The sequence below is a fragment of the Podarcis pityusensis genome (assembly GCF_964106645.2).
Source record: "Podarcis pityusensis genome assembly, chromosome: 4".
Taxonomy (NCBI): Eukaryota; Metazoa; Chordata; class Lepidosauria; order Squamata; family Lacertidae; genus Podarcis; species Podarcis pityusensis.
The window spans coordinates 29,648,383-29,675,291 of NC_138027.1; the positions used below are offsets into that span (position 1 = coordinate 29,648,383).

Below are 26,909 nucleotides of genomic sequence, written 5' to 3' on the forward strand. Positions count from 1 at the left end.
AGGAGAGTCCACAACCTCTCACTGGAGTCTGTTAACTTGTTAATAATCATTCAAATGGATGCCTGAAAATGGTTATGTGGTCTACTCCCCCTTCCCCCACCCCCCGGGCAGGCTCCTGTGCCATGAGAATGGCAGTCAGTCAGAAAGTGAGCAGAGGTGGTTGAAGGAAGAAGGGCCGAATATAAAGAACTGTGTTTAAAGTCACTTCCAGCACAATGTTTTCTTAGAAGCCCCAATGTCTCTAGCAGGGCTTGTTCCATAGTCATTATGTTTAGGATTGAAGCCTTTCCTGTATTAATGAGCAATTGGGTTAAGCATTGCCTGAATACCTTTTTCTCCTGCTTCCATCATTAAAAGGACTATACTTTATAGTGGAGATAACCTTTCAATTACTATCTTACTACAGGGTCAAGAGGAAGAATTACCACTAAGTTACGGTGAAGAGATATTCTTCTACTGCAGAATCCTGAATAGGGAGCAGGGATTTCCAATCACCACCAATCAATCTCTTCTTCCCTTTCCGCCTTTAACCCCTCAATGCAAGGAGATAAGAATATATGTTCCAACATCATTTCTTCTAATAGCAAACTCAGGCTGTGAGTGCCGATAGGACTAGAACCAAAACAGGACACCTGGGCAGCAAGACCAGTGTATCAGCAAGCTTTGGGGGAAACCTCGTGTTTACAGCAGTAGGACAAAACTTGTTTTTTTAACAGCTAAAAAGGCAACAACAACCATAAAAAAATGCCAAATGCAGACTAATAAGTACTGCTCAGTAGCTATGGAATGTGGTACAGCTGGAAAAGCAAAGCAAAACCTGGCGTGGATTGTCCCACTTGGAAAATTTGGCTGGCAATCTGAAGGGAGCATTCCTTGAGGAAGAACACACCAGCAAATAACAACAACAACAACAATTTATTTTTTTATACCCCGCCCATCTGGCTGGGTTTCCCCAGCTGCTCTGGGTGGCTCCCAACAGAATATTAAAAACACAATAAAACATCAAACATTAAAAACTTCCCTAAACAGGGTTGCCTTCAGGTGTCTTCTAAAAGTCAGATAGTTGTTTATTTCCTTGACATCTGATGGGAGGGCGTTCCACAGGGCAGGCACCACTACCGAGAAGTCCCTCTGCCTGGTTCCCTGTAACCTCACTTCTCTCAGTGAGAGAACTGCCTGAATGCCCTCGGCGCTGGACCTCAGTGTCCGCGCTGAACGATGGGGGTGGAAACTCCCTATCTCCAAGAGAACTTAAGGGCTTCTGTTCCAGACTGGCTAAAGTCCAGAAAACAACTCCTTTTAGGAAAGCTGCATACTGCAACATTTTATTGCAAGTCTGAAAGCATGTGATTATGAGCAAGGTTTCCTTACCCACTCAGCCTTATGTTGTTCCCAGTACTCTGGGTGTAGGAAAAGCTTCCTGTTTAATAGTCAATCTGCCTCACTCTTTCTAGCAAAACAAGGCATTGAGAGGTCTATAGATTTCTATCCTGAAAAGACAGCAGATCCAGGGAGAAGCAGTAGCTTTCATGGTGCTTTTCTGCATGGTTTGAAAAGCTTCACCTGCTGATTCCTTGATACCCAAGCTGTTAAAGGAACAGGCCAGAGTAACCAGCAATCCTACGAGGCCTATAGTAGTTTTGTTAGTAAAGACTGTGCTGTACGGCAGTGTGTTCCAATCCTACCTCCAGCAGGCAACATTAAGTGGGTGCACATGTTATGGTATGCCAGAGTGGGGCATCATTTTTTATCACCCATGCTTCTTAGCATCTCAATGAAGCCACTGGGAGCAGCCATTGTGAGTTTTTGGGGTGGGATGTCATTAGTACACCAATGGCACTCAACTCTATAGTCACATCCTTGCCATACATTTAAAGCACTCTTGTGCCACTTTAAGTGTTGTGGCTCCTCCCAAAGAATCCTGGGAATTGTAGTTCATTAAGGGCGCTGGGATTTGTAGCCTGCTGGAGCATCTCATAACAGCTCTCAGCAACCTTAACAAACTATACTCCCCAAGATTATTGGGGGAAAGCCATGACCATCAAAGTGGCATAAGGGTGTTTTAAATGTCTGGGGCATCATTTTTTAATCTCTGCTACATCTGGATCAGGTGAGGCTGTGCTGGCCCTGGACTGCGGCTTAGACCAATCAAGGTCCTTATCTGTCTTGGTAAAGGGGGAGGGGTCATAGGTATGGGGGCAGGGCAGTTCACATATTATAAAGGAGAAGCACAGCAGAATGTAGACTTCCTAAAATGAGTTGTTTTCTGGACTTCAGTCATTCCGGAAAAGTAAAGGTAAAGGTAAAGGGACCCCTGACCATTAGGTCCAGTCGTGGCCGACTCTGGGGTTGCGGCGCTCATCTCGCTTTACTGGCTGAGGGAGCCGGCGCACAGCTTCCGGGTCATGTGGCCAGCATGACTAAGCCGCTTCTGGCGAACCAGAGCAGCGAACGGAAACACCGTCTACCTTCCCGCTGGACTTGCATGTTTGACGTGCTTTCGAACTGCTAGGTTGGCAGGAAGAGTACCCATTTGGAAGAGTACCCATCACTATTTTTTTGGGCAGCAGGTTGGGGGATGTGGAGGAGGTCCTCAGATATCACTATCTTTAACACGACAGGCAGAACTTCAACAGGTCTAGCCTTTCCTAACATGGCTATGCATTAATGAGGGGAAATAAGGAGGGAAGCTGAATCTGGCACTTTGAAAGCCAGCGTAGAAAATGTCCTCAACACATTTCTTTCCCGCCACCTCCTCCACTTGTACTGCAGCAAATCTCTGCAAAAGGTCACACAGCCTACACTTTGGATCTGTCTAACAAGCATGCAGAAAATTCAGCGATGACTCCACATCAACTATGTGTTATTGGTGGGGGGAACATATATATATATATATTTTTAAAAAACCCTGTCCAACTGTCTTTTATTAAAAGAAATAGAAATGATTTTTTTAATTATTTTTTTTAATCGAGTAGAGTTGCTGGAGTTCTAGGAAGTGTGAGGAGAAAACAAGGCAAATCTGATTTCAGGAGGAGCTCAAGATATGTTGGCACCTGAGACAGAGTCTTGCCCCCCAAATGTCAAATAACCAATATGGTGACTCTCTATAAAAAGCAGCAAGAGAATGGGGAAACTTAATTCCTTCCCTCCAAATGCCTTTATTTTGGAGATGAGTCATATGATTGTTTTAATAGGCCGGAATTCTTCACAGCTGCCCGGTCTCTGGTGCTTGGGTGCTCACTGAAACCTGGGTAGCATTTGGTATTGGCAGCAAGTTTGGTGGGGAGCACTTCTGAAGGCTCAGACCATTGGCAATTGCTCAGAGGCGCCAGCTGTCTGATGCTGCACCTGAGCAATTGGTATATGATGCTTTTTTTACAGCATGGGGAGTAGCATGTTCTACTAACTGTTGCTTCCCTGCTGACAGGAGAAGAGAAACACGGAACCATCCCTGGACAGCACTGCTGATTTGCAACAGCTGGCTGTGACACCACACTTCTGGGTGGGATGGAGAGGTTAACGGAGGAAATTGTCGGTTTGATGTGAATGGTTTTTGTTTATTTGCTAGTTAGTGGTTGGAAGTATCACTTTAGTATTTGAGTATTGTTAATTATGTTTGCTGCTATTTATATTGCTGGTGTGTTGGCTTGGTTTTTCCATAAATGCTATGTTATATGAAATATTTGTGTATTATATGATTCTCCCTTTCCCCTGCTATGTATTGTATATTTTGTATTGTATATTTTTATCATGTATTGTATATTTTTCTTTAAGTTACTTGGGCAGCTTCTTGGTGACAAGTGACTAATAAGTTTAATAAATAAAATAAAATAACATATGCTGATCAATTTTATTTTATTAGCTTCTTACATTTATATCCCACCTTTCATCCAAGTTGCTCAAGATGGTGTAACTAGTTCTCTGCCTTCCTCTTTTCATTCTTGCAAAAACATGTGAGCTAGCTTAGGCTGAGAGTGAGTGACTGATGGCCCAAGGTCATTGGGTGAGCTTTATATGGGGATTTGAACCCTGGTCGCCCAGGTCCTAGTCCGACAGTCAAACCACTATATCACACTGACTCCTGCCACACTGGCTGTTAAAAGCCATGGTACAGAAGCTGATAAAAGAAGTGGTGGCCCTAATATCATTTCTGTGCAAGAAAATTTTGTGTAGATTATGTGAACATCTGCACACTCAAGACATAGGGCCATATCTAACAAAGTTGTCCTGCTGGCACAAGGACTTCCACCTGTGCTGTGGGTCTCCTCTCCCTTTTCCGACACCCATGCTCCCCCATTTTCTCCAGAGTGTTGGAGGAACTCTAAGGAACAGATTTGGGGAGGATGGTGCAGTCCTGTTGTACAGGCAGAAATCATTACACTATGTTGGATGCAATTCTTAATCTACAAGCAGATATGGTTTCCTTATATGAAAGGGATAGCCAGGTAGGTAAATGGGGCAAGGGAGGGTTGCCAACTTTTTCTGGCAGGAAGCCTCTTTGCCATCTGTGCAAAGTTTTTCCTGCTAAATTTCTGTTTGCTATGAAGCATGGGTATTAAAGGCTCACAACCTCTGCTGGGGGAAAAAGTTGGCAATGCTACTCTAATTCTCCATGCAATGTATATTGTAGAGAAATTGTGATGAAGGAGTAAATATAAGTAGCAGCTACTATGTGACATGTGGCAGCCATGTAAGATGATTTTAGACCAGAGGCTAAACTAAGGTTGCTACCAGATCAGAGCCCTTTTCTGCTAGAATTAAAACAGAGTCTCGACACTTAATATAGTGCTAAATTAACCAGCAATGCACTTTACCCATGGTTAAGATCCTCCTATAATGTTTGCTTAAAATATTGACTTTAAGAAATAAAAGTTAAAGCAAACAGAGTACAGACAAGATTAAGATCCTCTTATAATGTTCACTCATACTAAATGCCATTCAGAGAAAGTTACCAGAAATGTTCATTTTAAGAATCCTCTTTGTGGGTTAAACCTTTTTATTGCTTTCTGATCAGCATAGATGGGGACCAGTGATAACTGCCTGTTGAATTGCCCATGTTTCAGCTCCTCAATTCCCCTTCCAGGTTTGTTGGTTTGTTTAATGCAGGCTTCCTCCAGATGTTTTTAGCCTACAACTCCCAAGATCCCTAGCTAGCAGGACCAGTGGTCAGGGATGATGGGAATTGTAGTCTCAAAACATCTGGAGGGCCGAGGTTGAGGAAGCCTGGTTTAATGCAAAATTGAGCTGTACAGCTACCAGCATCTATGTGAAGCACAGAGTGTAAGACCACGCTGAGTCTGGCCAAAGGCCATCTAGCCCAGCATCCTGTTCCCACAGTGGTCAAATTGATGCCCATAGGAAGTCCAAAAGCAGGACCTGAGTGCAATAGCACTTTTCTCACCTGCAATTCCCAGTAACTGGTATTCAGAGGCATGCTGCCTCAACAGTGGAGGTGGAATATAGCCATTATGGCAAGTAGCCATTGATAGCTCTCCATGGATTCATCTCTTGGAATTCAATCGCCACAGTTCAACAAACAATATCTCAAGTAGTATATCTGATTGAATGCAAACTTTCCCCTGCAAAACAGGTGAAATCACCAACTTTTAAGGATCCAGCTGATGCACAAATATGGCTTCTGAAACCCAGGTGAAGGGAGTGGTGGAGAGTCCAATTCTGTGACTAACTTGGCCCTGCAGTGCTGATACTACCAGTCATTGGTCACTTCATTGATTCTGAGGCAGTGAATCATGATGACTATGTGGTTTGATTGCCAATACAAAAAGGAACCCTAGCTAATTCTCAGGATTCGCTGCTGGTCTAATAATATTCAAGTGGTTTTAGATGGGTTTCAGAATTAATCCCCTCCATGAGCAGGGTGTGGAAGATGGAATGGAATTTGCTCTTCAGCTGCCAGTGTTGCTTGGCAAGAGAGTGTGTTCTGCCAAGCTGGCTTGACAAGCAGGCAGTGTGATGAATGGAGAAGCCCAGACTTACAAAGCAAACGGTGGTTTTTAAAAATTACTTTTGCTTAAGAGAGGGAAGCAGCCTTGCTATCCCATTTTATGTGTCTCTAATACAGTCTGTCGGCTGCTAGCTATGAAAACATATGCCAAATAAATCAGCCGTATTCATCACAAGCCATCTTATATGGCATCGGATTTCTTGTCCACCAAGCCCCATATTGTCTACTGGCAGCAGATTTCAAGCAGAGGTTTTCACATCTGCTGCTCACCTAATACATTTTAAACTAGAAATGTCAAGGATAGAAACCGGGACATTCTGAATGCCATCTATCCTTCATACTATTCACCCACTTAGATATACCACTGAGCTATGGCCCCTTTTGAACTACTCATTCCCTAAGGCTGCAGTCCAAACTCCACTTCATCATCATCATCATCATCATCATCATCATTTATTATTTATACCCCGCCCATCTGGCTGGGTTTCCCCACCCACCCTGGGCAGCTCCCAACCGAATGTTAAAAACAAAATACCACATTAAACATTAAAAACTTCCCTAAACAGGACTGTAAAGAGTACTTACCTGGCTGTTAGTAAGCCCAATTGAATTCAATAGGATTTACTTTTGAGCAAGGATTGTGCTGTACATCTGTGGAATGGCTTCCATACTTGAACCAGTTTCTTGGTTGGCTATGTTCCATCTCCAGTCTTGTAGGCAGAATGCCTCTGAATGTCAGTAGCTGGGAATTGTAACTGGGGAGTGCTGCTTCCGGATTCCCATAGGCAACTGGTTGGCCACTGTTAGAACAGGATGCTGGACTAGATGGGCCACAGGCCCCTTGTGTTTTAAAAAAGACATCCTTCTCCCACCTTCAACAATCATCTCCTTCAAATGGCAGTTTTCTGTGTCCCCTTGTTTTGTTTGTTTGTGTTTTGAACACCCTCAGGTATGCATATTCCTGCAGCTGAGCATCACCTGTCATTTCAGAGAAGAAACTCTTACCTCACTGACTGGGTTTTGTGTAGATGTAAGTAATATGTGAAGGGACGCAGGTGGCGCTGTGGGTTAAACCACAGAGCCTAGGACTTGCCGATTAGAAGGTCGGCGGTTCGAATCCCTGTGACGGGGTGAGCTCCCATTGCTCGGTCCCTGCGCCTGCCAACCTAGCAGTTCGAAAGCACGTCAAAGTGCAAGTAGATAAATAGGAACCGCTCCGGCGGGAAGGTAAACGGCATTTCCGTGCGCTGCTCTGGTTTGCCAGAAGCGGCCTAGTCATGCTGGCCACATGACCTGGAAGCTGTACGCCGGCTCCCTTGGCCAATAAAGCGAGATGAGCGCCGCAACCCCAGAGTCGGCCACAACTGGACCAAATGGTCAGGGGTCCCTTTACCTTTATGTAATATGTGACCTCCCTCCACCAGAGACAAATGTCCTGTTTTATGGAGATGAATAAAAAGTGTGGTAAAAGACCCTTGATCTTGATGAAGGCTGTTAACTGTCAGTTGACTCCAGCCTACTTCAGATTTTGTTATACATTCATTCAGCAAACAAAATAACAATACAGAACAATTATCAAACAATAAAAATAAAATATATTCTGCTTTGCATTTTGAAATGTTTGTGAGCAATGCACTTGAACACTTCTTCAGCTTTCATAACCAAATTCTTGCATGATGGCTCCTAATATCAAGCACAAGGTTACCACTTATGTTTGGGTATAATTGGATGCCATTTTGAATGGTGAACCGAACCTTTCGTAACTGCGCTGATTTTTTGTTTCTTATAATTCCCAAGCAATGCAGGGTATGATGCTGCCGGTAAAAAGATAAACTGAAAAGTATCCTGGGTGACATATATGTTATCTCTTCCCTACAGGTAAATCTAGTTCAGCAGCAGAAAATGAAAGTCACAAAGTGGCTATCAAGGAAAAGCTTCAGTGCAACATATCATCTCAGGTTACATTACATTACCCTTCTTCCATATCTAGAGTTTTATTGCCAATAGATATTGTGATAGATTTCACTTCTTCATCTAGGTATAAAATTATTCCAGGTTGCAAAGGTGTCCATATATTTATATCCATATATATATATATGGATGGCTGACATAGGTTCTCTGGGCTGCTGTTTTTAAAAATACGATACAATATTAAAAATAGAATAGTCTTGTTCATAAAAATCTACATGTGAGCAGGAAGAGTGCACTGAGCTTCATACTCATCACTCCCAAATTCGTAGAGGGTGATGGTCAGTTGACTCCTATTCCTGGAGGATCCATGCGCGATTTCTGACCCTGATCCAGCATGGGTTGGAAACAGGGAGGAGCTTTGTGTGCTCGTCCCCATTGTACCTACTTGTATGTAGGTTTTAGCCATGATTCCTGCAAGGAGCTACTATCAAATAGTTGGAATAAGGTGAGTACAGTAGATGATATCCCAGGAGAAGAAGTTGTATGAACAGTCTCAAAGCACTAAAGTGGCTAGATGTATCTCCAACAGGTCTGTGCACACTGCACCTGCATTATAGGGGGGCCAGCCTGGGTGACAGCCATGGCTTCCTTCCAAACCTGTGACCTTGTAACTGTGAGGTTAGAATCTGTAAGAGGAAACCTGCTGAACCTGCTGGATCATTTCTTTGTAAGATAATGGCCTTAGCTGCCCACTTAAGTGCTGCCATTTACATGTCCAAAGAGGTTGCCATAGAGACAAATGGGTAGGACTTCCCCCATCTCACCTGGCTGGATGCCACCTCATCCTAGAATGGAGAACAATATGCCAGGAGGGACTGTGTGTGTGTGTGTGTGTGTGTGTGTGTGAGAGAGAGAGAGAGAGAGAGAGAGAGAGAGAGAGAGAGAGAGAGAGAGTTTTGGCTGGTGCTGAAAGCTTGAGACACAGAGGTTTGCCTTGCTCTGTGCTGAAACCAATTAAAATATAATCAATAAATCACCTTTGACTCCCCTCCTCACCTTTAGTGGATCCTTATGCCAACATTTTTCTCCTGTATCTCCTCTATTACTCCAATTTTGTCAAATCTTTAAAATAATCCATAATTCAACTTTTAACTACAAGTATCATATCAATCTTACTAATGATTTTAATTGTTTACAATAATTTTCCAGATACGTTATACACGTTCTCCATTCCTTATTAAAATTTGATTCTTCCTGGTTCCTAATTCTTCCGGTCAGTTTTGCCATTTCAGTGTAGTCCATCAGTTTTATCTGCCATTCTTCCTTGGTAGGAACTGTATTTTCTTTCCATCTCTGAGACAGGTCTGCTGCAGTATTCATGCTGTGAGCCCTTCCACCCTACTCTCAGGTTGTATATATGTGTAAATAAAACCATATATCCTAAAGACACCACAGTCTTTATATATATATATATATATATATATATATATATATACATTTTATTGATTTTTTTACATATCATTTCCAACAATCATTTAACATAACTTCTTATCTTATACAATGCAATATTTTAGACTTCCATCAACCACCTCTGCTGATTTTTTGTTCTTTATCACTTATTCTGCATTTCTTGATTTCTCTATTACTCTTCATTATCGCTAATAGTTCTCTTCATAGTCTTTTTTGTAATATTTCAAATAGTCCTCCTTACAGAACTTCTTGCAGTCCTACTAGTGTAATCTGTTCATTACAATTGCTTTTCGAATAGTTCATATATTTACGACACCACAGTCTTTATTGACCTTCATTCCAAGGAAACCAGACCCAGGGGATGCGCTGGAATCCCAGGGGTCTCTCAGTGCTCTGAGAATGATGTGTGTGCATGCAACAATATGAACAGATGTACAATTATTCCCTGCAATAAGGAAACGGATGGCAGCAAAATGAAGCTACCCAGAGAGTAGAGGGTGACTTCAGCTCTGCACGCCCAGTTCTAAAGGAAAATATTGTTTTACAAAAGGACAAACACCCAAATAGGAGGACCATGTTGGCATCACAAGACCTTATGAGGACCATAAAAGTACAGGTTCCCTGTGCTAAGCTGCAGCTCCTGGCATCTCTAGGCAGGGTGAGAAGAGGCCCTTGCCTGAAACCTTGGAGAGGTAGTCAGTGTTGTTGGCAATACTAAATTAGATGGGCCCATGGCCTCACTTGGACATATGAAGCAGTTCCTATGTCCCTGTGCTCCTCCTAACCTGATAGAGATTGTGAAAGGCTTGTCAGAGATTTCTAAAACTGGCTGTGAAAGCTGACCGTTTTATTCATAGAGCTGGTGGTGGCTCTTGATGCTGCCCAACCTCAAAACTTAGCTTTAGATAATCATAGCACTAATCATGCCTGGAGGCAATTTCTCAAGCTTGGCTAGTATGTCCCTCACAGGTCTATTTCTGGATTCCCTCCCTTCCCTTTTCCACGCCTGTTCTTTTCTGTCAGGTGCTATGAAAGCACACAAGTCAAGCAGTTAGACATACGGAGAGAAAGAGAGTGACATATTTTGCCCAGGGCTCATTGGTTTCATGGGGCAGGCCTCGCCCTATGAGCCAATGACTTGAGCAGAACACACCTGAGGTTTGCGTGCTGCACGAACTTAGTCATGGCACTCTCCCCCCCCTCATACTGTGTGAGGATTAGGCTGTGGACCTGCTGAAGCATTCTGTGCACCAACTCACTGCCTGAGCACAAAGGTAGAAGTGAGGAATGAAGCCCCTTTAGAAAATTTGTCCATAATTTGGTTGGGTGAATTCTGAGTCAATTTCCTTTTTTAAAGTAATCTTCACACTCATATGGTAAACAGACTCTGGTCTTTCAAATTTCAGCTTGGCACCCAGTGCGGGGAACCAGTTGCACTGCCCTAAACCTGTCTCTGCAGTAAACTAGGAAAACAGTAGACATCCATAAGTTTCAGGCCCTATAAGCAAGGACCTTCAGGGCCACTGAAGTCATCGAATCAAATGCTTTGTCTATTCATCTTTTAAATCCGTCCAAGATGCTGGCCCTCTCTATAGTGTAAACATCTGCAGAGATGGGCCTTCATGTGTGCAACTGTATGTGTGCCTCTGGGGAGCCAGAAAGAGCACACTCCCCAGTTTTGATGCCTTTGGAGGCAAACAGCCTACATCAGAGACAACAGTCCTGTTTTATGGAGATGAATGAAAGGTGTGGTAAAAGGCCCTTCATCTTGACAAGGGCTTTTGACTGTCAGTCAGTTGACTCCAACCTCATAGGTTGCATTTCTCCCCGTCCCCCTTTCTGTCAGGTGCTATGAAAGCACAGAAAAGGAGGCAGACAATTATGCAAGCTGGAATGGGGCAATCCAATCTATGTACAGGGAGGGGAGGGCTTGTTTTTCTTGGGGAAAGCTTTCAACATGTTTGCCTCTGCTTGTACTCTGAACTGGGCTAATCCAAAAAAGACAGCATGATTTCATTCTGCTGTATGTGTAGATCACCTCTTACTATGAATGACAGTGGATTTGAAAGGGTTTTAGGATTACAGACAATTAGGCACAAGCAGAGAGGGAGAAAGTGGTTTTTCTGGCATGCGCAGCACATTGGTTTCATGGGGCAGGCCTCGCCCTATGAACCAGTGATCTGAGCACAGCATGTTTGATGCTGGTGTGCTGTGCCAACTTAGTCACGATACTCTCAAAAATAACTTTCAATGAGTGTCAAAAAGTAATGTATCCATCCACAAAGGTGATTGATTGCCAGACATGTAGATCTATGCCTGCCCAGCCCACTCACATGGCTATCTGAGTAACATACACAATTTGCATCTAAAAGAACTATGTGTGGAACTTCAGCTTCAAGCAATACCATCCAGAGTGATTGGCAGGTTGGTTACAGAAGAACTTGACATGAGTTAAACCACAGTAGGAATCTTACCTTTCAGGATCCCCTGAACAGCAAACAGATCAGCACACTCTTCTACCCTTGTTTCACGTTTCCATTTATCTAGCTAAACCTACCGATAGAGACCATGATAATGATACAGATAATACATGATGTGATGCAGGGCATAGGTCAAGCACAAAACAGATTTGACTGGTTGTGTGGAAGATGTGGCACAGATGAGGCAGAAGATAGTAAGGTAGATGAGGGTAAGAGAAAAGGAGAAAAGCAACAGAGGAGACTAGAAATTTATCCTGCAGTCAATTTGAATACTACACTTCCCCACAACGGGTGAGTGAACTTGGCAGCGTTCTTCCCCTGCATTGCTTTTCTCAGTCTGAGAGACAACTAAGGATGGGTTGCTAGTTGGTATTCCTACAATAGGAGAAACAGAAGATAGCATCGCCCATTTTCAGTGACTTTGAAATGATAGTCATTATAATTAATCATTTTTTTTCAATGCCTGCATAATACGCCGACGCATTTTAAGCAGCTGCGGCTGGAGGACCATGTTTTACTGGTGCTAGCTAGAAGTGGACCCTGCCAAATAACAGCCTTCTCTCAAGAGAAATTGTACAGAAGACTGTTAAGAAAAGGAATGAAGAATCATGTGCCATCTTAAGGATTTATTGTGGCATTATTGTGGCATTTGTGGCTTGGGAGTGCTCCTGGATCTGGGCATCCTCCTGGTTGGCCAGATTAAGACTGGTGGCCATAGGCACATGTTATCCGCATTGGCTGATCCTATGGTGCAGCACAACTTGACTACTCTTGTCTGCTGTACATGGGGCTATCCTCGAAGGCAGTTCAGAAACTTTTGCCTAAAGTGTAGCAAGCAGATGGCTATCTGGCTGTGGAGGACCACTGGGACCCACGTATTTCCAGGCCAGGTGGCTGTTATGATACCTGCTTCTTTAAAATGGCCATGATCAGTCTTGCCAAGACCTAGCCATGCCAAAGCTGGACCAGGATGCCACAGAGCACAGAAGGATATGTAAGTAGCATGGAGCTCTCCTACACGGAAGCTGGCAAAGCTCAAGAGGACAAGGAGTAGGCTTTAATATTGATGATGATGGTGGTGGTGTTTATTATCTGCCTTCATCAGTAGATACCAGGGCAAGATATCACGCTATTTTAGGCAGCTTTTGTTTTGCCTCAAAGAATCCTGGGAACTATTGTTTGTTAAGAGTGCTGAGAGTGTTTAAGAGGTCCTTATTCATCTCAGAGCTACAATTCCCAAAGTTCCCTGGCAAGGGAGATTGATTGTTAAACCACTCTGGGAATTGTAGATCTGTGAGAGAAATTGGAATCCCCTAAATATGGCATAGGAGCCAAGGGACACGACACGACACACCCAGAGGAATATAGGAGTCAATAGGCAAAGCATGACAGCCTTGCATGAACATTGGTGTCAGTGGGCATGGTAAGACACACCCAGAGGTGTGAGTTGTATGACTGAGTTGGGATTTGAACCCTGTTCTCCTAAGGCCCAGTCAAGCAGTCTTAACTACAGCACCACCCATTTTGATGATCAAGAAGAAATCATAAACCCAAACTTGCATGCCCTAGTTTTTACGTGTGTGTGTGTGTAGGCCAGGTCCGGAATCAGAAAAGGTGGGAATATGGAAAGGTACAAAATTATCGGGCTGAAGTATCAGACTTCAGTTTCAAACCATACAATGTACAAAAGGCAATTTGCTTTAAGGCTTGTCTTGCAAGGCAGTTATTCTTATTCTTGCTCATAAGTAAGTCCCTACTGCATTCAGTGGGACTTACTCCTAAGTAACTGGTGTTATGGATTGCAGCTTGGTTAGCTGGAGTGGGGCTATTAAAAACATATTTAGAGAGGCAGATGATTAGGGGAGCTATGACATATCTACTTAGGAGTAAACCCAAGGGAACACTGCAGCAGGATGGCTTCTGAGTAAGCTGGGAAGGGAAGCAAAGAGAAGGGAGGGAGGGGAAAGAAAGGAGAGAGAGAGAGAGAGAGAGAGAGAAGAAGAAGAAGAAGAAGAAGAAGAAGAAGAAGAAGAAGAAGAAGAAGAAGAAGAAATTACTTTGAACCCGATCCAATTCATGTTTACTCAGAAGTCAATCCTATCCAGTTTACTTCAAAGCAAAACCTGCATGTGATTTGCAGTTTGTTTCACCTTGACTTTTTGCATTCTTCATGTGGCAAATAATATATACAAAATATTTAAAAAATAAACTTTCAAGGACAACATACTGGCAACTCCCCCGCCCCCCAAAAAGCTGGGCATGATCCTGTTAAAATTAACTAAAGCTAACTAAAATAGAGTGTTTTGTGATGACTTCACATTGGGCACACACCTCAAGACAATTTTAAAAATCGAAGCTGATCAGGTGATTTTCATAAATGGTGAGAACTGGCCAAGCACACCAGTCAGTGATTATAAATCCCACCCCTATTTTTGTACTTGTCCAGAGGGGTGGAATATGGAACCTATGGACCCAGGGACATTCAGTGATGATTACCTGAAGTGGACATTGGCAGCGGGGTATCATGTAACATGAGTTCTATATGAATGAGCTCTGTATATTGCCAGAGTGTTTTGGAGCTAAATTTCAAGTGCTGGTTCCCTTTTTAATTATAAATGTCTTAAACATACCTGCACCAAACCACATATAAAAACAAGGGGTGATATCCAATGTTATTCCCCAAACCTCTCTAACAGATTTGGTAGATGAGAGTTCAGAGGGCAGGGCAGGAAGGTCAAGTCCCATTTCACAAGTGGATAGACACAACTAGGCATCAAACTAAAAAACCTTCATGGATTATTATAAATACACAGCCCCCATCTTTTCCTTACCATTGGCTGTGGCTGATGGGAGTTGTAGTCCAACAACATCTAGAGGGCACCATGTTGCATGACTCCTGATCTATACAGTGGTACCTCGGGTTAAGTACTTAATTCATTCTGGAGGTCCGTTCTTAACCTGAAACTGTTCTTAACCTGAGGTACCACTGCCGCAGGAGCACAATTTCGGTTCTCATCCTGAAGCAAAGTTCTTAACCCGAGGTACTATTTCTGGGTTAGTGGAGTCTGTAACCTGAAGCGTATGTAACCCGAGGTACCACTGTACTGTAATTATAAATCTATCTTATGTACAGGGCTTTTCTTTCAGTCAGAACTCACCTGAACTCAGTTCCAACACCTCTCAGGCAGCTGCCATTGCCATTCTAAGAGAATAAGGGAGGTGTTCATGGTGTTTCCTAGAAAAATAACACTGGTGTGTATAATATCTATACCTTGAATAAGTAACTTTATAATAGTTTGGGATTCCTTCTGCTGGTGCCTAGAGCTTCTTCAGACTCAGAAGGATGGCAAGAGGAGAAATGGCAATTCAAAGCTGTTGAAACTGACAGGAACTCTCTGCCCCACCAAAAAGACGAGAAAATGCTACTATGAAATCCAGTTCCTTGAATTTGAGGATTTGCAGGTTTTACTTAAAATATTTTGCAATGTTGATATGTGGAACTGGTTTACAAACATGGAAGTAAATTTCTTTAAGGATAAAAAGAAAGTAAATCGGGTGAGATAGGAATGCAAAGACAAAAGTGTATACCTGAGAAAGCCAGGGAGTGGGAGGGGGGAAGTCGAGGCTCCGGATGAGCAAAGATGTAAGTGATGTTTCGATTACATTGACATGTGACAAAGTATAAAATGAAAAACCTAATAATTTTTTATTTTTTTTTTAAAGCGGGGACATCAACACTATGTTTTTGCAGCTGTACGGTTCCTAAGCCTTGGAGGACGCCTGTATTTTAGACTGAAAGGAAGCAACTACATTTCCAGGAAGGTGTTTCCCTATGGCATGCCAGCTTTTCAAAATGTGTGACCTTGTTAACTGCCACATTAGTTTATGTACCTTATAGCCACACTACCAATTAGTAAGAGGACTCTGCAACCTCTTGCTGCTACCTAGTGGTCACAAATAAAAATGCTAACATTACACCTTTGTTTCTTAAGTGTTAAATATGCACGGGATCTACAACCCGTTCAGGATCCCAGCTATCTCATTCCATTGCTTTCTTTACCACCCTCCATTCCTATTCCTTCCCAAGTCAGTCAGCATTCTGTTGTGACTAAGCATGCTTAGTCCTCGTTGAGCTGTGCTTCTTTTTTTGGGGAGGGCTGGGGTTAACCTCCAATGTTTTATTTTATTTTATTTTTTGAAACTTTGCAAATCTCAGGGCTCCTCAAGTCTGGTGTTACCTCGTTCTTGGACACAGGTGGTGCCATTTTGGCTGCTTAAGCAAACTTAATTCTTGGGAAAATGAGGTTGCTATTAGTGTTTGCAGTGATGCTAACCATTGTCTGGTCATTACACAAGAAATTCTGCCTGCAACTTCAATGACTTTTGATGAGTGAGATAGCAGGCAGGAGCAGTGCCTCCTCACTCAGCCATGAAGCTATTTGTCTGATCTTGGGACAGTCACTGCCTCCCAGCCTAATCTACCTTGGATTCTTGTAAGAAAAAAATGGGGAGAGGGGAGAACCCACCTTGAGCTCCTCGGAGGAAAGGCAGGATATTAATGTAATTATAATGAAAATAGTACTTAAATGGTCCATTTGCCATGTTATTCTGCTGTCTGTTGCAGCAAGCAGGACATTTACTGCATCCCTCTGTCCTGGGGGTGAAGGGCAGTGAGTGTTTGAGCTCTGCCCATTGATACAACCATGCTGTATATTGTCTTAAGGTCCTGGAGAAAGAAGAAGAAGAAGAAGAAGAAGAAGAAGAAGAAGAAGAAGAAGAAGAAGAGTTTGGATTTGATATCCCGCCTTTCACTCCCTTTAAGGAGTCTCAAAGCGGCTAACATCCTCCTTCCCCTTCCTCCCCCACAACAAACACTCTGTGAGGTGAGTGGGGCTGAGAGACTTCAGAGAAATGTGACTAGCCCAAGGTCACCCAGCAGCTGCATGTGGAGGAGCGGAGACGCGAACCCGGTTCCCCAGATTACGAGACTACTGCTCTTAACCACTACACCACACTGGCTCTCCTGGAACTACTTTGGTTGCCAGGATGCAATCCAGGAAACACATATGGGACCTTGGGTAGCTTCCAATCCATCAGGAGACAATATATAGTGGCTGCCCACACCTGACTTTCTCCCAGACACACTTGTCATAATAAACAGGAATCCGGGGGTGCCATGCACAGGCAGGGACAGACAGTAGGACCATGGTTACAGTGGCTAGAAGAAGCCATAGCAGCCTTGTCTCCCACTGCACTGGGGGATTAAAAAGGTAAATGGATGTTCTGTGGGTTGCAACCTGGTAGGTCTAAAAGAGCCTTCAAGATTTGGACCTGGGAATCTTACAAGCATTGGACATTGAACCGAATGCATAAAACACAGAAGGTAACTTAGCAAAATTAATTTATTAAATGGAATCAGAGCCTTTGCCTTGCACATGATCAGTAGTTGCACATAGATGAAAATTGCTTAGAAATCTTTATTTTTTTTACCAAAGACCAACCCATCAATTCTTGACCTAAAAGCTAACAACAAATAAATCTGAATATGTTGTTTGGTTCCTGTACATTGTGAGAACATAGGGAAATAATCTTTTCCCCCCATCAGCAAATAAATAAACAGGTCTCTCTGAAGCATGAATCCCATCAGCAGAAGCAGGAAATGGAGTACCTTGGATTTAACTTGAATTCCTATGGATTCAGAATATGCAAACATTAAGCTAGGCAGAAGTGGGGATCCTGTGGCCATTCAGATGCAGCTCCCATCCATCCTTGATCATGCTGGCTGGGGCTGATGGGAGATGGAGGCCAACAATGGTTGGAGGGCAATAGACTCTTCCTAATTACAGAACTGAGAGAGAATTATGTAATTCATAAGAGACCACTTCAGGAAAACAGGTATCTTGGCTACTATAGCAACACACCACCAATTCTGAGTCCAATTACTGCAAAGAATCAACAGACACTGCCCTCTCTTTAATCTCCAGAATGGGGGACATATTACAAATTAGGCAACTGCAAGCATCCATCAGTTTTAAATTCAGTTTTTTTCAACAACTGACATCAGAAAAAGCATTGTAAGCTTGGTTAGTCGCATAGGTGCCCAAGGTAATTGGGGGGGGGGGGGGAGGTGCACCAGCATTAAATTGAATTAGATAAATGGGCTCTCATTTAGAGCACCATACGACCAGAAGTTGAAAATATTTTTTTTTTCTAACAAGCAGAATTCTAGATATGTTCTAACACCTAGACATTAATTCATATTTAGTTAAGCCTAGTTTAAAATTATTAATGCTTCACCCAAGTTATCACAATTCACAGTTCAGTTACGTGTAGTCTCATCACCATTATTACTAGATAGTGCCCCCACAAAATTAATTACTTTTATCTAGCTAAGTTAAATGTGAGGGAACCACGTTGCTTAACTGTTGGGAGACTTGCATACGGACCCTGAGGCTATTTACTCACAAATATTCCAGTTGATTTACACATGCAGCTGCATCACGTGATACAATTTCCCCCCCTACTTTGGTCTGCAAGTGATGAATCGTGTACCTGAAAGCTCCTGTACGGTGGGGAATAATTGTATTTGTACATATGGAATTGGTCTCACAGGGCAAAGACTACCAAAGCGGAATTCTTCCTCAAATCTTAGCTTTCTATATGCATAAAGGGTTTCCTCCCCCCATGGGAACACATTCAAAATGTACCCCCCCTTGCAATCTGAGATGGGCCAATCCAGCAAAGACAGCATGATCTGATTCTGCAGGATATGTAGATCAGCTCTTACTATGACAGTCAGTATGTTTTAGGATTACTGCCTTAGTACTGGATGGCGAGTACCTTGGTGGCTTCCTAAAAGGCATGTGACATTCTGCGCTCCGGTGCAACTATGTACTTCCTATCGTCCTAGATCACCCAGCACAGCACCCACACTGGAAGAAATCAGCTACCACCGACAGCATTCAAATCTATAGAATTTGCATAGACAGAACATGTGGGAGGGCAGCACTGGAACTTGTTCCACCTAGGGCAGCATCCAAGAGCAGCTCATTGAGCTTTCGGGTCTTCATCTTTTACACCGGCTTGTTGTCTTCTTTATGTCTCTCAGACGCCTGCTTCCTTATCATATTCTGAACCTAAGGAAGCAGCGAAAACCAAAAACGAATCCAGAGAGCATCAGTCAGTGTATTAGCTATTTGCTGCATGCTAATGATTTTTTCATTAAAAATATACATCTTTAACCCCAATCCTCAACTGACGGCCAAACCAGATGTGAATGAAAACAAATGCCCATGTTTGTTATGTGCATAATAACTGCTGGGGGGAGCCTTGGCCATTTAAATCTCTGGGAAATTTAACTCGCTCTTTCTCTCTGTCGCAGTCCAGACAAGATTCACCTCTCCAAACCTAAGCACAACACGAGGGGAGCTGGTGGCGGAGGTGGTTCTGCATAGTATATTTAGATACTGCCATCTTCCGTGGAAGTTTCACCAAGCTTGCAGGATCACCTTTGTGTTGTCTACACTGAATGGTGGCAGCTCTGCAGGGACTGAGGCAGGAATTTCTCCCAGCCCTACCAGGAGATGCTGGGGATTGAACCCGTGACCATCTGCATGCAAAGTAGATGCTCTGCTACTGAGCTGCCCATCTTCCCAAAAGAGGAAGTCATCTCTTCTTTAAACTGAGGAGCATCTGGTAGGTCTTCTATAGCATCTTCCACCCCCCAGTGCCTTTTCCTTCCAGAACACAATTTTGTACTTATAAGCACTAGGGTGTTATGGCTCTCGTTTTCTGTAACTGCCCGCTCTCTTTTCCCCGCCTCAAGCAAGAAAAATATATTTCTCAGCTCCAATGCCCCTTTTCTGCTTCTTCAGAGAAGCATAACAGTCAAGCAGTGTGTGCCTTGCAGGGACGACATACCTGTCTCAACATGAATTCTAATGGCCTCTCAGGCTTCTCATACACCAGATTTTCAGTGATCTCCTGAGTGAGAAAGACAGAAGTCATTATACTCCTTTCCTGAAGGCAAACAATGAAAAGATACAAAATTATATTGCCAGAGGCAAGAATGGCTTGTCTTCTTTTCAGGATGGGAAAGGTATGGGATATACATAATATGTATTATTTACAAATACAGACATGATGTGTCATTTCATCTTTCCTGAAAAATGTCTACTGTACAGCAAAATCCCAGGTGCTCTAACACATATGCTTGATAACCTGAAATGTTCACACACTCCCACATTAACAGATTGGAGAACTAAGCTCAAACCAACAAAATGAAACTCAGTTGGGACAAATGCAAGATTCTGCACTTAGGCAAGAACAACCAGCTGCACCAATATAAGATGGGGAACACATGGCTTGCCAGTAGTACATGTAAAAAAAGATCTAGGGGTCTTAGTGGACCACAAGCTTAACATGAGTCAGCAGTATGATGCAGCAGCAAAAAAATAAAATAAAAAAGCTAATACTATTCTAGCCTGTATCAACAGACCTATCGTGCCCAAATCAAGGGAACTAATAGTCCCACTCTATTCTGCCTTGGTCAGACTACACCTGGAGTACAGTGTTGAGTTCCGGGCGCCACAGTTCTGGGCTCCTCTTCTGGTAAAGAGGAGACTGAGAGGAAATATAATAGGCATCTTCAACTATCTAAAGGGCTGCCACATGGAAGATGGAGTAAACTTGTTTTCTCCTGCTCCAGAGGGTAGGAGTTGAACCAATGGATTCAAGTTGTAAGAAAAGAGATTCCAACTAAACATCAGAAAAACTTTCTGACAGTAAGAGCTGTTTGGCAGTGAAACAGACTCCCTTGGGAGATGGTAGATATTCCTGCAATGGAGGTTTTTAAGCAAAGGTTGGATGGCCATCTGTCATGGATGCTTTAGCTGAGATTCTTGCATTACAGGGGGTTGGACTCGATGACCCTGGAGGTCCCTTCTAACTCTACAATTCTATGATTCTATGAAAACTGCAAGTTGCAAGTTACAAAGTGCATCTATTACAGGCCCAATATAGGATTTGTTTATTGAGCAATTTATTTATTTAGATAGATAGATAGATAAAATAACACAGTATTTAGAAATCTACACGATTCATTGCAGATTATTTCAAATTTCAACTGCTTTCCTCAATTGCACAATTGTTTAGGTAGATGAATATTTTAAAAAGCAATATATCAAGCAATAATGGTAAGCACATTGCACTTGGAAGTTGAAATATATTAATATATAACTAACTGCCTGTAATTATCTATTAAGTTATTTTTATCCTGCGTGTTCAACTCCAAGGGTCCCCAGAGTGACTTACAACTTTAGAAAAACAACCATCAATCAAACAGACCAGATATAACCATCATAGAAACAGCATAAAAACAATAACCCAAAGTCACAAGGGCCAAAAACCCCAAACCCAGTGCTATGGGTTGTATCCAATATCAGTCATACTCATAGTAGACCTGCTGAAATTAATGGGCATGACTAACTTAAGTGCCTTCATTCCAGTGGGTCTACTCCAAGTAGAGCCTATCTGGATACAGTACACAGTCACTGAGCTGGTTTGGATCATCTTTTCTGACATGGTTTATGAATCTGGGAAAATATGCCCTAGACCAGTTCAGTGATTATTAATGGCACTGTCCTGTGGTTTCTTCCTCCTTTCCTTTCCCTGCTCTTGTCACTATTTTCCAAAGTGCCAGGCTCGCACATTCCTCCTCTGTTGGCGCTTCATTGGTGGCTTATATTAAACCAGAGTCCCCTGTTATGTCTGAACTTGGATTTATACTAAGTGAACTAACCAAGATCACAGGCCCATAAGCAAAAATAATTCTGGTGTATGCAAACTCTGAGCCTTTCAAAATGATTCATCAAGGAGCCCATATGCAACAGAAATGGGTGGAGAGATGCCATTCTTGGCAGGCGTAATGATGGACACTTTTGACTGATTTGTGTCCAATGGTGCAGATACCACAGCTGAAGTGCAACTGGGCATCTTTCTCATTTTTATTTTTTGTATTTAAAATTTATTTTCAAGGATAGCGTTTTAAAAAGGGGGTTATGGACAATGTTTTGGACAATAAATTACCAACTTACGAAATATGGTAGTTGGATTTTCTAAACCATTTGATGACATTAAAAATTGATAATGCTGTTTTGTTTTGAAAGGGAAAGTTGAAGAACAGGAATATGAATTTCTTCAAAGAAAACTATGCTGAGAACAACTACATTTCAAAAATATATTTCAGTTTTCACAAATGTGCATGCTTTGCTTTTGAGAACAGAGCATCTTTAACTTGCATTACTCCTCTTTTTCCATTTGGTTCTTTTCACTGCAGGCCAACACTTCAGGCATTTTATTCTGAAAAGGCTTGTTTAGGTTTTGGTTTGCTGCCATCTAGGATTATTGCAATGCCTGGCATAGTTGTGTTTGGGGCTTTTTTTTTTTGCTGTTTGGATTATTTTTCTCTGTGTTTTATCATTTGTATTATTGTATGTTGTAATGTGGGTCTTCTATGCCTTGTATCATTGTATGTTACCTTTGGGTTGCTCTCAGGAAAGTCAACCAAGAATTTAAAAATAAAGAAACGTTGAATTAGATTTTGTACAATTGATACTGTTGTATTTCTTTGTGATGCAACTAATCCAGTTATTGTACTTGGCATACTGTTTTGCACTGATGTACAGAATGGTTTCTAGGTCAATCTCTTCATTTTTCTTTTCTTTTTAAATTAAAAAACAACAACCACAACTGCATTTAAAAGCAACAGCACTAGGACTACTAAACCACCAAAATAGGAAGGAAAAGGGAGAGGGAGAGGGAGAGGGAGAGAGAGAGAGAGAGAGAGAGAGAGAGAGAGAGAGATGCCCCTGTACAGAGAAGTATAGGGGAAAATGTGCACTCATGCAACAAGGTAGACTTTCTATTCTTTTCTGAGCGGCAGCAACCCCCTGTCTCACCACTGGAATGTGTTCCATTCCTATAAATTTTAAAAGTATCTTCCTATATGAATTCACAGGGACCGATTTGTAAGATTCACTCTGTGTGTGTGTGTGTGTGTGTGTGATGCAGTACAGCAGGCTGAGAACACATGGCCCTCCAGATGATGCTCATCTCCAAGTCCCATCAGCCCTGGCTAGCATGGCCAATGGTCCAGGATGATGGGAGCTGTAACCAAGCAACATCCTGAGGGCCATAGTTTCCCCACCCCTGCAGCAGAACGTGATACAGCAACTAGGAATGCAACACCAGCAATATTCCAGGTCCCACTGGAAGGAAACCACAAATGGCGAGGTCAAGAACAGCCAAGAGGTTGCTGGGCTACTACTCCCATCATCCCTGACCATTAGCCATGCTGGCTGGAGATGATCGTGGCTGGAGTCCAACAACAGCTGAAGGGCTAGATCTGTGTTTCCCAAACACTGGTGTCCAGCTGCTTTCAGACTACAGTTCCCATCATCCCTGACCACTGGTCTTGCTAGGTAGGGATGGCGGGAGTTGTAGTCCAAAAACAGCTGGATACCCAAGTTTGGGAAACATTGAGCTAGATGCTCCATCACTGTATTCCTAAAGGCAGAGACTAGATCTCAGATGTCCTAAAGACAAGGAATAGATCTCAGAGATCTTGAGAGGGACACTATGTGAAGGGGACACTATGTGAAGCTTGTAATCTCTTGAGAAAGCCCAGTTAGGCATCTATGGGACAAAAGCCTTCCACAATCATTCTTGTGGCTGGAATGGAATATAATGCAGAGTACTCTCAAAAGAGGATATGGGCTAGTAAGGTAAAGGTAAAGAGACCCCTGACCATTAGGTCCAGTCGTGGCCGACTCTGGGGTTGGGGCATTCATCTGGCTTTATTGGCCAAGGGAGCCGGTGTATAGCTTCCGGGTCATGTGGCCAGCATGACTAAGCCGCTTCTGGCGAACCAGAGCAGCGCACAGAAACACTGTTTACCTTCCCACCGGAGCGGTACCTATTTATCTACTTGCACTTTGATGTGCTTTTGAACTGCTAGGTTGGCAGGAGCAGGGACCGAACAACAGGAGCTCACCCCGTCACAGGGATTCGAACCGCCAACCTTCTGATTGGCAAGTCCTAGGCTCTGTGGTTTAACCCACAGTGCCACCCGCGTCCCAGGGCTAGTAATGTCCCCCAAATGCTAAGAGATTCCCTCAAACCACTGTGTATAAAGGCACTGGCTGGGTTGGTTCAGAACAGCCACTGTGCACGCTTTTGCCTAAGTGAAGGCAGCTTTGACAGAAAAGGCAAAAAGGGAGTGGTTCACCTGAAATATCTGCAGAATATTATGCTTCTCCATGTACCTAAGTGAAACTTCAAAGGGATCTTGATACACAACAGGCATCTCCTCGGAGAAGTCCACAGAAGGAACAAATGTTGGGGGAGGCTGCTCTTCTATTATTGGAGGTTCCACTTGTTGAGGCACCATTTCCTGAGACGGTACTTGTTGGGGCGCCAATTCTTCAGAGATCACGATGCCTTCTGCCGATCTGACCAAACCATGTGGAAACACAATTCCTCTCTTATGTTGCTGAGTGAGTATAGAGCCAAGACCTTCCAAAGAGGAAACAGGATGAAATGCTGGGCGAGTTGGTTCTGGTGTCTCCTCCGTGGCAATTTCTGGTGCCTTGCTCATGTCAGATTCTGCTGCTATCTCCGCGATAGGCTCAGGTGCTTCCTCTACGATAGGTTTTGGTGCTTCCTCCATGATAGGTTCTTGTGTCTCATCCATGGACAATACCACTTCAAGAATTTGGGGTTTTCTCTTTTGTGGTTCAGCAATAGATTCTGGTGATTCAGGGTGCTCCTGCCCCTCAGTAATCAGAACTCTTTCTGGCTGTAGCTACAATACATAACAAGCAAGAAGTTACCATGCAGAAAAGAGGCACATGCATAGTTCTTGCACTCTGTAGGCCTTAGACGTAATCCTACCCTTGGGCAAAAAATAAAAAATTAAAAAATTAAAAAAATATGGAGAGTTGTGGGACTGAGAAGGTTAATCCTTTCCCTTGCCAAGAAGCACAGCTGCCAAACTGCCACACACAACATTTGGCCAGTGTGTGAAGGGGCTCCACACATGAACTGCTGTACACACATAAAGTCCCTTCACATGAAAGCCAAATATATGGACAGCTGAAGGAGAAAGGCCAGCATTGATGATGCCAGCAGTGCCCTTCAACACTCTATATTGGACAAACAGGCCAAACCCTACACCAAAGGATAAAAGGACATAAATCTGACATCAGGAATCATAAGACAGAGAAGCCAGTAGGAGAACACTTCAGTCTCCCAAGACATTCAATACAGGACCTCAAAGCAGCTGTCTTACTACAAAAGAATTTCAGAAATAGACTTGAAAGAGAAGTTGCTGAATTACAACTTATCACTAAACTGAAAACTATGGAGAGACCTGGTCTTAATAGAGATATTGGATTCCTGTCTCATTACACATGCTAAACATCTGCATGCTATCCCTTGCTTTTTCCTGTAGGACTAATTGCAGTCGTTAACAGTCGTCAACTACCAGCATGAGTTTGACCAACAGCAGTGGAAGACAGGAGTGCCTGGCATGCTCTGGTCCATTGGGTCATGAAGAGTCGGACACGACTAAATGACTAAACAACAACAACAGTCGTCAACAGGTTTTCCACACCCATTGAGTCAATTACCCATCTCCTACTACCCTCCTGAGAAAAACCCCACCCCACCCTCCCACGATATATAAGGGTCTGGTGACTTCTGTTTCAGTGTATCAGAAGAAGTGTGCATGCACATGAAAGCTTATACCAAGAACAAACTTAGTTGGTCTCTAAGGTACTACTGGATTTTCTTCTTCTTTTATATATATATTTCAACTGCATCAGACGAACACGGCTACCTACCTGAATCTGTATCTCTTAAGATTTTGTGTTGCTATGCTCAATGCAACATATTCAAGGGTTGTTTCCAACACACCCAGATAGGTACCTGTTGCTTTAAACATTGGAAGACAAAGGTGGTCTCTGCTAGCAGAAAGGGGTGTGTATGTGGCATTTTAGTGTCAGGGGTTCACAATACTGGGGAACTACAGAGTTGGAGCAAGCTGATATGAGCAGGTGAGGTGTGAAAGGTTGGAACAGGCTGAGAGACAAAACTGTAGGTTTGTGTGTTCATTTTTGGAATAGCACAAACCTGTCTCCCAGTTTATTAGTTCTTAGTTTTTTATCACTAAGAACCTGTCACAGAGCACAATAAAAAAGGCAGAGACAGTAAAGCTACAAGATGAAAGACAGAAGATCCTTGTTGGCTGTCAAGCATAGAGTACGGCAATCGACTTTCATCAGTTTGGAAAGAGGCATGCTGGATCCAAATACCCAAGGTAAGAAATACTGGAGACCCTTTATCAGTCATTCAATGGCCCTGGGAAAATATGTTTACGGAGCAATCCTATGCATGTCTATTCAGAAGTAATTCCCTCTGTAGTTTCCATTGGGCCAATGTGCATAAGATTGCAGCCCAAATGCACAGGAGCTAACCCTGCACAGACCCGGGGGGGGGGGGGACATTTCAAAGTCCTAAATGACAGCATCAAATGACAACACTTCCTCTTCTATTATCAGTTAAATATCTGACATGTGGCCCTTTTAAGAGAAAATACTATGATGCAGGAAGCCAGCTCTTACAGAGCTGACTCAGAGGTGTGGCTCGGCTGGAGGAGTTACTTACTACTCTGCGCAGTCTCCCAGACTTCAATGGAAATAATTCATAACGCTTATAGTGTGTTCACACATGAACAACAAAGACAAAACAAGGGAGAGAAGTACATAAATGCATCTTAACTCAAGTGCACATACATGTAAATATACAGATACCTGCTCAAAACATTAACATTGCACTGAATTATATCCATCCTCATCCCAGCTACTCCAGTTAATACCTTATTCAGTGCTGAAGCTTGCTGGATCACTGTGGGTGAGCAGCTCTCTCTTATAGCCTAACCTACTTCACACTTTTTCTCAACAAACCTCTTATCTTCTCCACAGCTGGGGGAAAGGGTGACATGAATGCTTCCCAAGCTCCAGCAA

The 26,909-nt window shown here is 42.9% G+C and overlaps 1 protein-coding gene across 1 annotated transcript; it reads right to left on the bottom strand.

Annotated features, from left to right (window-relative positions):
• Positions 1–17,210: 17,210 nt before the first annotated feature.
• TEX55 (testis expressed 55) lies at positions 17,211–24,716 on the bottom strand. The gene is made up of 3 exons (XM_081003504.1): positions 24,113–24,716; positions 19,747–19,809; positions 17,211–18,962 (listed from the first exon to the last, which is right to left on the bottom strand). The coding sequence occupies exons 1-3, from the start codon at positions 24,575–24,577 to the stop codon at positions 18,900–18,902; spliced, it is 591 nt and encodes a 196-aa protein (XP_080859630.1). The 5' UTR covers positions 24,578–24,716; the 3' UTR covers positions 17,211–18,899.
• Between the last annotated feature and the right edge of the window lie 2,193 nt (positions 24,717–26,909).